The following is a 13,052-nucleotide window of genomic DNA, read 5'->3' as shown; positions in this document are numbered from 1 at the left end:
TGGGGAAGGAACTCAGTGGACAGAGAATGGGGAATGGAGCAGCCACACCACCGTGCATGCTAGCACAGGCCTTGACATAGCTCCCGACAGGGGACTCGGGATGGACGCCAGAGCAGGGGAAAGAGAAAAATCGGCCAACGTAATCTTCACCTGAGACACACCTGAGGACCGACTGAGGCTAACAAAGAGCTGGGTAGAACAGACATACCAGGCGTGCTATGGGACGAGGGTTAGGAGGGGTGGCCATACTGCTCATTAAGAGCCATGACGTGGAGATGCCGGCGTTGGACTGGGGTGAGCACAGTACAAAGTCTTACAACACCAGGTTAAAGTCCAACAGGTTTGTTTCGATGTCACTAGCTTTCGGAGCGCTGCTCCTTCCTCAGGTGAATGAAGAGGTATGTTCCAGAAACACATATATAGACAAATTCAAAGATGCCAAACAATGCTTGGAATGCGACCATTAGCAGGTGATTAAATCTTTACAGATCCAGAGATGGGGTAACCCCAGGTTAAAGAGGTGTGAATTACATCAAGCCAGGACAGTTGGTAGGATTTCGCAGGCCAGATGGTGGGGGATGAATGTAATGTGACATGAATCCCAGGTCCCGGTTGAGGCCACACTCATGTGTGCGGAACTTGGCTATAAGTTTCTGCTCGGCGATTCTGCGTTGTCGCGCGTCCTGAAGGCCGCCTTGGAGAACGCTTACCCGGAGATCAGAGGCTGAATGCCCTTGACTGCTGAAGTGTTCTCCGACTGGAAGGGAACATTCCTGCCTGGTGATTGTTGCGCGATGTCCGTTCATTCGTTGTCGCAGCGTCTGACAACGAATGAACGGACATCGCGCAACAATCACCAGGCAGGAATGTTCCCTTCCAGTCGGAGAACACTTCAGCAGTCAAGGGCATTCAGCCTCTGATCTCCGGGTAAGCGTTCTCCAAGGCGGCCTTCAGGACGCGCAACAACGCAGAATCGCCGAGCAGAAACTTATAGCCAAGTTCCGCACACATGAGTGCGGCCTCAACCGGGACCTGGGATTCATGTCACATTACATTCATCCCCCACCATCTGGCCTGCGAAATCCTACCAACTGTCCTGGCTTGATGTAATTCACACCTCTTTAACCTGGGGTTACCCCATCTCTGGATCTGTAAAGATTTAATCACCTGCTAATAGTCGCATTCCAAGCATTGTTTGGCATCTTTGAATTTGTCTATATATGTGTTTCTGGAACATACCTCTTCATTCACCTGAGGAAGGAGCAGCGCTCCGAAAGCTAGTGACATCGAAACAAACCTGTTGGACTTTAACCTGGTGTTGTAAGACTTCGTACTGTGCTCATTAAGAGGACAGCATTCACCACAGCAAAGAAGGTTACGAACCCGGGGGGACAATATTTCATGGTGAGCAGTGTCCTGGACGGGGAAGCTGATGCTGGTAAACATATACGCCCCCAACCGGGACGACGCTGACTTGATAGAGAAAATCATGGCAGATATCCCCAACATAGACTGCCGCTGACTCATTATGGGGCTGACTTCAACTGCGTACAGGATCCACGGATGGACCCCAAATCAGGGAAACAGTCAGGCATGGTGAGAGAGCTGAACACCTTCATGGAGCAGATGGACCCATGGGAATTCATACACCCAAAGGAGAAGGAATTCTCCTTCTCCCAGATACTTCGAGGAGTGGTAGAAATGGAATAGTCCACAATAGTAATCCCGACCACACCCCACACCACGTGGCCGTGAGGTTGAAGATGAGCCAGGCCCAACACCCAACATGGAGTTTGGACACTGCCCTCCTCACTGATAAGGCATTTTGTGAGAGGATTGCACAACCATCGATGGATATGTAACCTGCAACCAGAATGGGAAGGTCTCGCCCTCCACATTCTGGGAGGCACTGAAGGCGGTGATAAGGGGGAAGATTATTGCATACAGGACGCTCAAAGATAGGAAGGAGAGGGCAGCTAGGCAATTGTTGGTCGGCTCCATACTGGACGTGGATCGGGGATACCCCACGGCCCGGACTGTGGAACTACTGGTGGAGGGGAGAAAGCTACAAATGGAGTTTGACCTGCTCTCCACCGGAAAAGCAGTGAACCAGCTCCGCCAGACACGGGGGACATTCTATGAGCATGGAGACAAGACCAGCAGCCTGTTGGCTCACCAGCTGAGAAAGCAGACAGCCACAAAGGAGATAGCGCAGGTAAAAGCCAGGAAGGCCAAACTAGTCGCAGCGCTGGACGAGATTAATGAAACCTTCGCGACTTTCTACCGAGAGCAGTACGCGTCCGATCAGATTAAGCGGTCCCTCAATGGATTGGACATGCCGGCCATGGGGGAGGAAAAGAGAAGGGGCCTGGAAGCACCATTACAAGCGGGGAAGTCACATCACTGGAGAATATTAACTCCATGCAGGCGGGGAAGGCACCGAGGCCAGACGGATTCCCGGCAGACTTCTACAAAAGGTTTGCGCCAGCACTGGCTCCGCACCTGTGGGAGATGTTCATTGACTCGCCATCAAGGGGAACCCTGTCACCAACGTTGGCTCAAATCTCGAATCATTGATCCCTTAAAAGGACAAAGACTCAAACGAGCGGGTCATACAGACTCATCTCACTTCTAAACACTGACGCCAAGATCCTGATGAAGAGGGCAGCACGGTGGCGCAGTGGTAGCACTGCAGTCTCACGGCGCTGAGGTCCCAGGTTCGATCCCGGCTCTGGGTCACTGTCCGTGTGGAGTTTGCACATTCGCCCCGTATTTGCGTGGGTTTCGCCCCCACAACCCAAAGATGTGCAAAGTAGGTGGATTGAACACGCTAAATTGCCCCTTAATTGGAAAAAATGAATTGGGTACTCCTAAATTTAAAAAAAAAAGATCCTGATAAAGGCCCCGGTGAGATGATTGGAGAGCTGCGTGGCAGAGGTAGTCGCAGAAGGTCAGACGGGCTTTGTCAAGGGTAGACAATTAACAGCGAATATCAGGCACCAGCTGAACGTGATCATGACCCCATCCGGGGAGAGAACATCGGAGGTAATCATCCTTCTGGACGCAGAAAAGGCCTTCGACAGGGTCGAATGGGGTACTGGAGCGGTTAGGGTTTAGGCCAGGGTTCACGTCATGGGTGAAACTGCTGTACAGTGCTCCCATTGTGAGCGTACGGGCAAACACCACCACTCTGGGTACTTCCAGCTGCACAAGGGCACAAGGCATGGCTGCCCTTTATCCCTGCTACTATTTGCCCTGGCAATTGAGCCACTGGCGGTCGCTCTTAGAGCAGCAAAGGGGTGGAGAGGCATTCAAACAGAAGACAACGAGCAGAGAGGCTCACTCTATATGGATGACCTGCTCCTCTACATCTCGAACCCCCTGAGCAAGAGCAAAATCTTCCTTGTGACCCTGCAGGGGAAGGCAGCAAAGCTGGGGAGGCTGCCGTTCAAGCTGGCCCAGACGAAATTCCGATACCTAGGGACCCAAGTAGCCCACAGCCCGACACGGATCCACAAATGGAACATGACGAGTCTGGTGGAGGAAACAAAAATGGGCCTGCAGAGGTGGGGCACACTCCCGCTCTCCCTGGCGGGGAGAGTGCAGACAATCAAGATGAACGTACTGCCCAGAAAATGTGAAAAAGTAGAATAAAAATATATTTTTTTAAAGATGAACGTACTGCCCAGGTTCCTTTTCCTGTTCAGATCCCTCCCGATCTTTATCGCCAAGACCTTTTTCACCACAGTTGACAAGCTAAGCATGGCTTTTGTGTAGAATGGAGGAGGGTTCCTGCACGGGAACATCCCTCTGAGCACTGGCCATGACTGCACACCTACCCCCCCAGCCAGATACTCAAAAGGCCCAGTGGTTGTAGCCACGCTGAGAACATGGAACCAACTGCAACACCACTTTGGTCTGACCAAGATGTCCACTATGGCCTCCATTTTCAAAAATCACAAGTTCACCCCCACGACAATGGACTCCTCCTTCAAAAGGTGGATACAGGACAAAGGGACTCTGACAGTAGGAGGCATGTACATGGAAGGCAGGGTAGCGGCCCAAGGGGCACTCACAGACAAGTTCCAGCTCCGAAAGGGAACAAAGAAAGATACAATCAAATCAAAATCTTCCTCCCCAACAAGACGACGATATTCCCACAGATATCAGGGCACTCATTATTAGACAGACTACTGACTGCAGGTAAACTAGGAAACGGGAACTGTGTGGAGATGTAGTGACAATGACTGGAGGAGGTCGGCGTACCCCTGGATGAGACAAGGGAGAAATGGGAGGAAGAGCTAGACAGGGAGGTCAGAGGAGGACTCTGGAGCGAAGCGCTGCGCAGGGCAAACTTCACCTCCACATACGCTGGGCTGAGCCTAACGCAACTAAAGGTGGTGCATAGGGTGCACCCAACAAGAATGAACGGGTTCTTCCCAGAGGTGGAGGACAAGTGTGAATAATGCCAGGAGGCCCAGCCAACCACACCTCATGTTCTGATCTCGCCCCGGGTACTTACCGGGTACTGGATGTCCTTCTTCAAGGCCATATCCAGGGTGGTGGGGGTAAGGGTGAAACCTTGCTCACTCGTAGTGGTCTTTGGGGTATAGAACATAGAACAGTACAGCACAGTACAAGCCCTTCAGTCCACGATGTTGTGCCGACCATTCATCCTAATCTAAGATCAACCTAACCTACACCCCTTCAATTTACTGCTGTCTATGTGCCTGTCTAAGAGTCGCTTAAATGTCCCTAATGACTCTGACTCCACCACCTCTGCTGGCAGCGCATTCCACACACCCACCACTCTCTGTGTAAAGAACCTACCTCTGACATCTGCCCTATACCTTCCTTCAATCACCTTAAAATTATGTCCCCTCATGACAGCCATTTCCACCCTGGGGAAAAGTCTCTGGCTATCCACTCTATCCATGTCTCTCATCACCTTGTACACCTCTATCAAGTCCTCTCTCTGTCTTCTTCGCTCCAGTGAGAAAAGCCCTAGCTCCTTCAACCTTTCTTCATAAGACATGCCCTCCAGTCCAGGCAGCATCCTGGTAAATCTCCTCTGTATCCTCTCCAAAGCATCCACACCCTTCCTAAAATGAGGCACCCAGAATTGGACACAAGTGTGGTCTAACTAGGGTTTTATAAAGCTGCAGCAAAACCTCGCTGCTCTTAAACTCAATCCCCCTGTTAATGAAAACCAACACACCATACACCTTCTTAACAACCCTATCAATCTGGGTGGCAACTTTGAGGGATCTATGTACATGGACCCCAAGAACCCTCTGTTCCTGCACACTTCCAAGAATCTTGCTTTTAACCCTGTATTCAGCATTCAAATTCGACTTCTCCAAAATGAAGAGCAGCCAGAGCTCTTCATGGGGAAAGGGGTAGACACCCGGGACTTTGCCACCCTGATAGCCCGCCAGAGATGCCTACTCAGCTGGTGATTGGCGGCATCACCCAAGGCTGCAGGCTGGCTGCCCTACCTGGTGGAATTTCAAATTTCGCAAGCTAGAGTAACAAGACGCCATTAGAGGATTGGAGGAAGGCTTCCTCACAACATGGAAGCTATTCACTAACTTGTTCCAAGACCTGTTTGTAAACCAGCAACCAATAAAGTAGGGAACGGGAGGGGGGCAGGAAGACACCAGAGCAGAGCGCGAATCAAGGAGAGGAAAAGGAAGGGGGGGGAGAGCAGGAAGGAGGGTAGAGCAAGAGGCGGAGGGGGTTAGACAGGAGGGCGGGGGGGGGGGGGGGGGGGGTGGAGACACCAGAGCAGAACATGACAAGGATGGTGAAAGGGAGATGGGAGAGCAGGAAGGGAGTGGGAGGACAGGAGGGTGGGGGGGGGGGGGGGGGGGGGGGGGGGGGGGGCGGAGACACCACAGGAAACGCAGGGCAAGTAGACGGAAGGAACCAGAAGGGACAAAGAGAAATGGGCATAAACAACCACAATGGTGAATGCACCCAGTGGCCACCCCCCCCCCCCCCCCCCCCCCCCCGGCACTCCCTCCCGGCACTCTCCCCCCCCCCCAGCACTCGCTTTCTCCTCCCCCCAACCCCCACACACATACACACACAGCCCAGTGCCAGGAGGCAACCAAGGTGGGGAGCAAGGCCGCACAGTGGTATTGGCTGACCACCAGAAAGAGGGCACCCAAACAGGAATACTACACCCCGCCCATAACACGATAAAAGCTCCCTCCCAGAGGAGCGCAGCTAGCTAGTGGTCCACCTGATCCAGAGGGCATACCTCAGGCACTTGTATGGTCCAGCTGACAATCAGCTGCCACTCTTTCTGTAAATTGTTTCTTTTGTATCTTTCTCAACCGGCTTTTGGACTCAATAAACGCACCCCGTAAGATATGTTCTCTATGTATGATATTCAAAACTACCGTTGTTGTTATAATTTGTGTTGATACAGCTGTTGGTTTTGTCTTACTCTGTAGCCTTTGATATAAAATGTTAAAAATCCAATTTAACATTCTATCAAAAAAATTGAGGGAAATCAAGATTAAAGAATGAAATGTGGTTAGCACTGCTGCCTCACAGCGCCAGGGACCTGGGTTCAATTCCAACCTTGGGTGACTATGTGGAGTTTGCACTTTCTCCCTGTGTCTGCGTGGGTTTCTTCCAGATGCTTCTTCCCACAGTCCAAAGATGCACAGGTTAGGTAGATTGGCCATGCTAAATTGTCCCTTAGTGTCCAAAGGTTAGGTGGGGTTATGGGATTACAGGGATAGGACAGGGGAGTGGGTCTATGTAGGGTGCTCTTTCAGAGGGTCGGCGTATACTCGATGGGCCAAATGAAATTGTGATAAAATAAGCATCAGTGGGGTTCTTAAAAAAACATGCTAGTAATTTACCTGGTAATATTGGTGAAATGCAGGAACTTAATTTAGTATATGTTCAAACACACAAACCTGGAATAACTATTGAATTTGCAATGAACACCTACACTTGCCATGTTCAAAGAGTGGTTTAAAAAAAGACATGAAATTATATCACACCTTTTGCATCACACCTTTCACAATTACTAGATGTCACAAAAGTAGTCAATGAAATACTTGTGAAATGTAGTCACCACTGGACACGGGAATATACCAGCAATCTGGAATGGCAACTGGTGGAAAGGTAAAACTTTCACCTTTGCCGCCCTGACCCCTCCCACAGACTGTAATCTAATGCAACAGATCACAGCCAAGATTTTTCCAAAAGTTACGTTGTTCTGCCACTGGGACCCAAAGCAAGTCCCAAGCCCACATGGGTGGGTGGTGGGCCCACAGAGAGGGTTTTATCAAAGGCGACCAATTAAGAGGTTACTGCTGGGCCATTATCCAATTAAGCACAGAGGTCTACCTCAGAGTTGCCAATCCAACCAGAATGGTAGCTCGGCAGTCCCAGCCACCAATAGGTGTGCGTCACCACGGAGGCTGCGGAACAAAGATGTGGGCTCCAAGTTGAAGCACCCTCAAAGGCAGGTAAATGTTTTCAAAATGGGACAGAGCCAGGCAGGTAGGCCTGCTTAAAACTATGAAGACTTAATTAAATACCAACAAATGGAATCCAACACCCTACAACAAAGAGGAACAGTAACAGCAAGAAGGAGTTTGCCATAATGTAAATGATAGTCTATCATGGCTAGAGCCCATATTAAACCCTTACCCTACAACACTAGTGGACGTCAAAGGACAGGATTTGGCCATCCTTTAGGCCAGACAACTGAATCTGTATCATTCATTTTACACTATCGCACGTATTCAAGGTTACCTCCATGCTCAAAATCTTAATTTGTGTTTAGCTCCCTGATGTTTTAGGCTAAGAATAAATAATGACAGACTGGAATGTATTTACAGTTTAGCCTTATTACAAAAACAGAAACACCATGCAAGAAACAAACTTTGTTTAAAAAGTTTTTTTGGGGGAAAAGCATAATTTCTTGCCTTTCAGCTTCTATGCCATCACCGTAACATCGCTGGAACTTCGAGTTCAGGGCAGGAGGCTGGCATTCTACACAGACAGTGAATCCTTCTCGAAGATATTGCATCCACCGAGTGTGAGGACGGTTCTCCACCATGCAATTCGGAGTCAATGACTGCACTTTAAACTCTACACAATACCTACGAAGTATGGAAGAGAAAAAGGGAAAAATAATATTTGGGAAAGCACATTAAATATAAAGATCAGTGTATTTATTTTTAAACTCAAATAAAACTGGACGTTAGAAGAAATATTTCCGCACGAGTACATGGAATGCTTTACCTCGTTGCTAATAAGGTACAGACTGTAACAATTAAATAATGAATTCAGTACTTGAAAAGGATGATTATAAAAGAGTTACAGGGAAAGGGGAACTAAATTGAATTAGGTGGAATACACAGTTCCAACTGAAGACTTGGCCTACTTCTAGAATTCTATGAAATATTAATCATCCTCTGAAATAGCTGTTACAACGATCAACAATACAAGCTAATCTCCATTGCATTCTTCTTGGCTAGTTTTTAGTTTTGAGGTGCTGGCTAGCTGCTAAGATGGAGTTGTGGTTAACATCACTTGTAAGTTTGCAGAGGTAGAAGATGTGGTTAATACAATAATCTCCCTCCTCAATGCCGAATGTGCGATGATAAATGGAATGGCGCTCTCCATGAATAGAAGATTCCTTGCTTCAGGAGCTAGTTTATTGGTCACAGGTTTTTTTTTAAATTTGTTCTTGCGATGAGGGTGTCGCTGGCTGGGCCAGCATTTGTTGCCCATCCCTAATTGTCCTTGAACTGAGTGGCTTGCTAGGCCATTTCAGAGGGGGGCAGTTAAGAGCCAACCACATCGCTGTGTGGGTTTGGAGTTATATGTAGGCCAGACCGGGTAAAGGACGGCAGATTTCCTTCCCTGAAGGACATTAGTGAACCAGATGGGTTTTTACAACAATCGGCAATGGTTTCATGGTCATCGTCAGATTATTAATTCCAGATTTTTATCGAATTCACATTTCACCATCTGCTGTGGTGGGATTCGAACCCAGGACCCTAGAGCATGACTCTGGGCCTTTGGATTACTAGCCCAGTGACAGTACCACAATTCCACCATTCCCCCAGATCACAGCTCAAGTACTCATCATACTCATTGTGGGAACATGATCCAATTTGGAAAATGCAGAAATTTAGACCGACCAGGTCAGATGAATCAAACATTAAAAGGCCGGCTTTCTTTTTCCCGCAATACCATTTTGTGCACACAGTTAGTTGCAGCACATACAGGCTAGCTGCAAAACTTTTGTATATTGATCCCAGTCGAAAAAGAGATTCTTGCACAAAATTATTATAATTTATCAATGGGAAAATGTGATGCTTTCAAAAAAATATATCTTAAATATACAGAGATCACTGGATAATGAAGGTGATTTCTTAAGAGGTCAGTTAGATTTACATGTAGCTCAGAAAGGCAATGGTAGTCTCCTCAGTCTGACTCCCGTTCAGCTTCCACTTAACCCAGTATTGCAAATTTACTTCAGCTGTGAGTATTAAAGTTAATCAGAGCATCCTGAAGTACAAATAATGGGGAGGAGACGTTGACATAGTGGTTATGTCATTGGACTAGTAATCCAGAGGACCAGGTTAATGCTCTAGGGACATGTATTCTTGAGCCACTCTGGCAGAAAAACATTGGTTTATAATGTCAGTCTGACGGGGCGAGGCCTGATAGAAGAAGCAAGGCCAGTTCCATAGGGATCAGGGCACCATCTATAAAGGGCATCCCAATCAGAACAAAGGTTAAACTCCACCCAGTTACCTCTGCCCACCCACCATGAAGATATCAATGGGCCCAACCCACAACTGCACAATTATCAGGTGCTCTCCACCCCCCCCCCCCCCCCCACCCCCCCCCCCCCTCCCAAACTGCACAATTATCGAGGCCCTCCCGCTCGTCCCCGTCCCCCAACAACCATCGGGGCAGTATTGTCAGGTGCCTCCTCAGTGCCAGGTCCACCCTCATTGCCAGGCCCTACCCACCCCCCAAGACAGGTTCCCCCCCTTTCTGTGAGGTCCTCCCCCTCACTATATCCTCCCCCCATCACTACCAAGTCACTCCCTTCAAAGGCCATGATGCTCTCCCTCCTCCACCCAGCCCACCACACATAACGAGAACATCCCCCACCCCCCCGTAGGTTGGGTTCCTCAGGGGGCCCGACCCTGGCACTGCTCCCGGCACAGTTTGACACAGGCTGGCATTGCCTGAATGAGACTGCCAGGTTGGTACTGTCTGGTTGACAATTCCAACCTGGTAGTGCCAAACTGGCAGTACCAATCTGGCAGTGCCAACTTGTGCCAGGCATGTCCCTCTCCCCTGGAGACCATAATTACCCTGGCCCCCCCGGTGGGATCCCCTCAACAGTTCCCGGCTTCATAAAGCAGCGTGAGTTTTGAATATTCAGTGAGGGCGGGCTCACGTGATGGGTAGGTCCTTTAATAATATCCAGATTCACTTCCGGTGGCGGCTATAAAGGAATAAGTCATACATTTGGTTGCTTACGCTCTGGTCGGACTTTTGGACCTTTTCCCCCGATCTTTTAACGGACTTGAATTGCAGAACGGATGTCAGGTGCAATTCGCGACTGAATTCCCACTTCGGTGCATGGAGAAAAGGATTAGAAGTGTTCATAAGGGCAGAAATAAGAAGACAGAGAAGACTTGGGCTGTAGTTGCCACAGGGGACAGCATGGTGGAGGGGCAAGCCTCTGACTTGTCGACCCATCAGTCTATGGAGCAGCTGATGCAAGTCATCCAGGAGGGCTTTGCTACGTAGAAACGGAACTGCTTGGACCCGATAAAAGCGTTGGTTGAGTGGCTGGAGCTCAGATTGGAAGCCCAGGATCGGGCGATCCAGAAGGTAGAGAAGGCAGCACGGTAGCCTTGTGGATAGCACAATTGCTTCACAGCTCCAGGGTCCCAGGTTCGATTCAGGCTTGGGTCACTGTCTGTGTGGAGTCTGCACACCCTCCCCGTGTGTGCGTGAGTTTCCTCCGGGTGCTCCGGTTTCCTCCCACAGTCCAAAGATGTGCGGGTTAGGTGGATTGGCCATGATAAATTGCCCTTAGTGTCCAAAATTGCCCTTAGTGTTGGGTGGGGTTACTGGGTTATGGGGATAGGGTGGCGGTGTTGACCTTGGGTAGGGTGCTCTTTTCAAGAGCCGGTGCAGACTCGATGGGCCGAATGGCCTCCTTCTGCACTGTAAATTCTACGATGAAAGGCGCTGGCTGAGCAGGAGGAGCATCAGACCGCGGTAGAGCTGGAGGTGGGGATGCTGAGGGACCAGCAAAAGAAGCTACTGGAGAAGGTGGAGGACCTAGAGAATAGGTCCCGTCGGCAGAACTTAAGAATTGTCGGGCTCTCGGAGGGGTCCGAAGAAACGGACGCTGGGGTATATGTCGCAGGCATGTTTGAGAAGCTGCTGGGGGATGGGACATTCTCCCAGCCCTTGGGAGGTGGATAAGGCTCACAGAGCACCTGCGAAGAAGCCGTGAATGAGAGATCCCCCGAGGCTATGGTGGTGAGATTCCACAGGTTCTCGGATAAGGAGCGTATTCTGCAGTGGGCCAAGCAGACACGGAGCTGTAAGTGGGACAATAGCATCCTGCGAGTTTACCAAGACCTGAGCGTGGAGATGGCCAGGAGGAGAGCAGGTTTTAATCAGATCAGGGCAATACTTTTCAAGAAAAGGGTGAAGTTTGGACTGTTATACCCAGCCCGTCTCTGGGTCATGCCCGAGGATCAGCACTTTTACTTTGAGTCGCTGAGGACGCGTTGAACTTTGCAAGAAAGAAAGGGCTGACGAAGGACTGAGAACTTTTTGAACTTGGCTGCAACGTTCGTGTTTCTGTTTTCTCTGTTTTGTTTCTCTGTTTTTGTAAAAAGTTTCTCGTTTTGCTTGGAACCAGCAGTAGAGCTGGGTGAGTTTAGATTTTCATTTGCACTGTTGGGGGATGGAGGTATACTAGTTTTGATCTTGGTGTTTTTCTGTTGGGCAATTGTGTGGGGATTGTTTGATGTTGGAGTTTCTATGCATGTAGGTGGGAGACTATCTGGCGCCGGGGATGGGGACCACCAAGCTAGCTTGGTGAGCTAGCTCTCGGAAGCGCAGTGGGGTGTGTGCATATGTTTGGTATAGGAAAGGGATTGGGTTACAGGATGTTGTTGCTAGGGGGTGGAGGGGGTGAATGTTCTCCTGGCGAGGGAGGGACTTGGGCTGATGGACTGAGAGGGGGTCGGGGGCAGGGGCTGCCTGGGGATGGTTCAGTGGAGGCGTGGATCACGGGCTGGTGGCGGGCCTAAAAAAGGGGATGGCTGATCGGCGGAGGTGGGGGGGAGACAATAAGCCACCCAACTAGACTGATCACCTGGAATGTTCGAGGGTTAAATGGGCCGATCAAAAGGGCACGTGTGTTCGCACATCTTCGGGGATTGAAGGCGGACGTGGTGATGTTGCAGGAGACGCACCTTAAGGTAACGGACCAGGTTAGACTGAGGAAAGGCTGGGTCTGCCAGGTGTTTCACTCGGAACTAAATTCAAAGATTAGAGGTGTCACGATCCTGATTAATAAGCAGGTGGTGGGCATGGGAGGTTGGTACATTATGGTCAGTGGGAAACTGGAGGGGGTGCAGGTGGTATTACTAAATGTGTATGCGCCAAATTGGGATGATGTGGAGTTTATAAAGAGGATGCTGGGGAAGATACCGGACCTGGACTCGCGCAGGTTGGTCATGGGAGGGGACTTCAACACAGTTATGGACCCGAGCTTAGACTGGTCAAGCTCGAAAACGGGCAGGGTGCCAGCAATGGCAAAGGAGATAAGAGGGTTTATGGAGCTGATGGGGGGAGTGGATCAATGGAGGTTTGGACAGCCGAGGGCGAAGGAGTTCCCCTTCTCACACGTGCATAAAGTTTACTCCCGGATTGATTTCTTTATTTTGAGCAGGGTCTTTCTGGCTGGGGTAGTGGACACGGGGTATTCGGCGATCACAATCTCAGGCCATGCACCGCACTCG

General features: G+C 49.9%; 1 protein-coding gene across 2 annotated transcripts in view; it reads right to left on the bottom strand.

The window, feature by feature from the left end:
* LOC140428416 (somatomedin-B and thrombospondin type-1 domain-containing protein) overlaps nt 1–13,052 on the bottom strand; it is a 48,641-nt gene that overhangs the window by 16,385 nt on the left and 19,204 nt on the right. For both annotated transcript variants that reach the window (XM_072514839.1, XM_072514841.1), the window contains exon 4: nt 7,956–8,132. In XM_072514839.1, the coding sequence (XP_072370940.1) occupies nt 7,956–8,132 (177 nt within the window). The remainder of the gene's footprint in view (nt 1–7,955; nt 8,133–13,052) is intronic.

This window comes from Scyliorhinus torazame, chromosome 8, assembly GCF_047496885.1.
Source record: "Scyliorhinus torazame isolate Kashiwa2021f chromosome 8, sScyTor2.1, whole genome shotgun sequence".
In the NCBI taxonomy this organism is placed as follows: Eukaryota; Metazoa; Chordata; class Chondrichthyes; order Carcharhiniformes; family Scyliorhinidae; genus Scyliorhinus; species Scyliorhinus torazame.
This window is presented reverse-complemented; position numbering and strand designations above follow the sequence as displayed.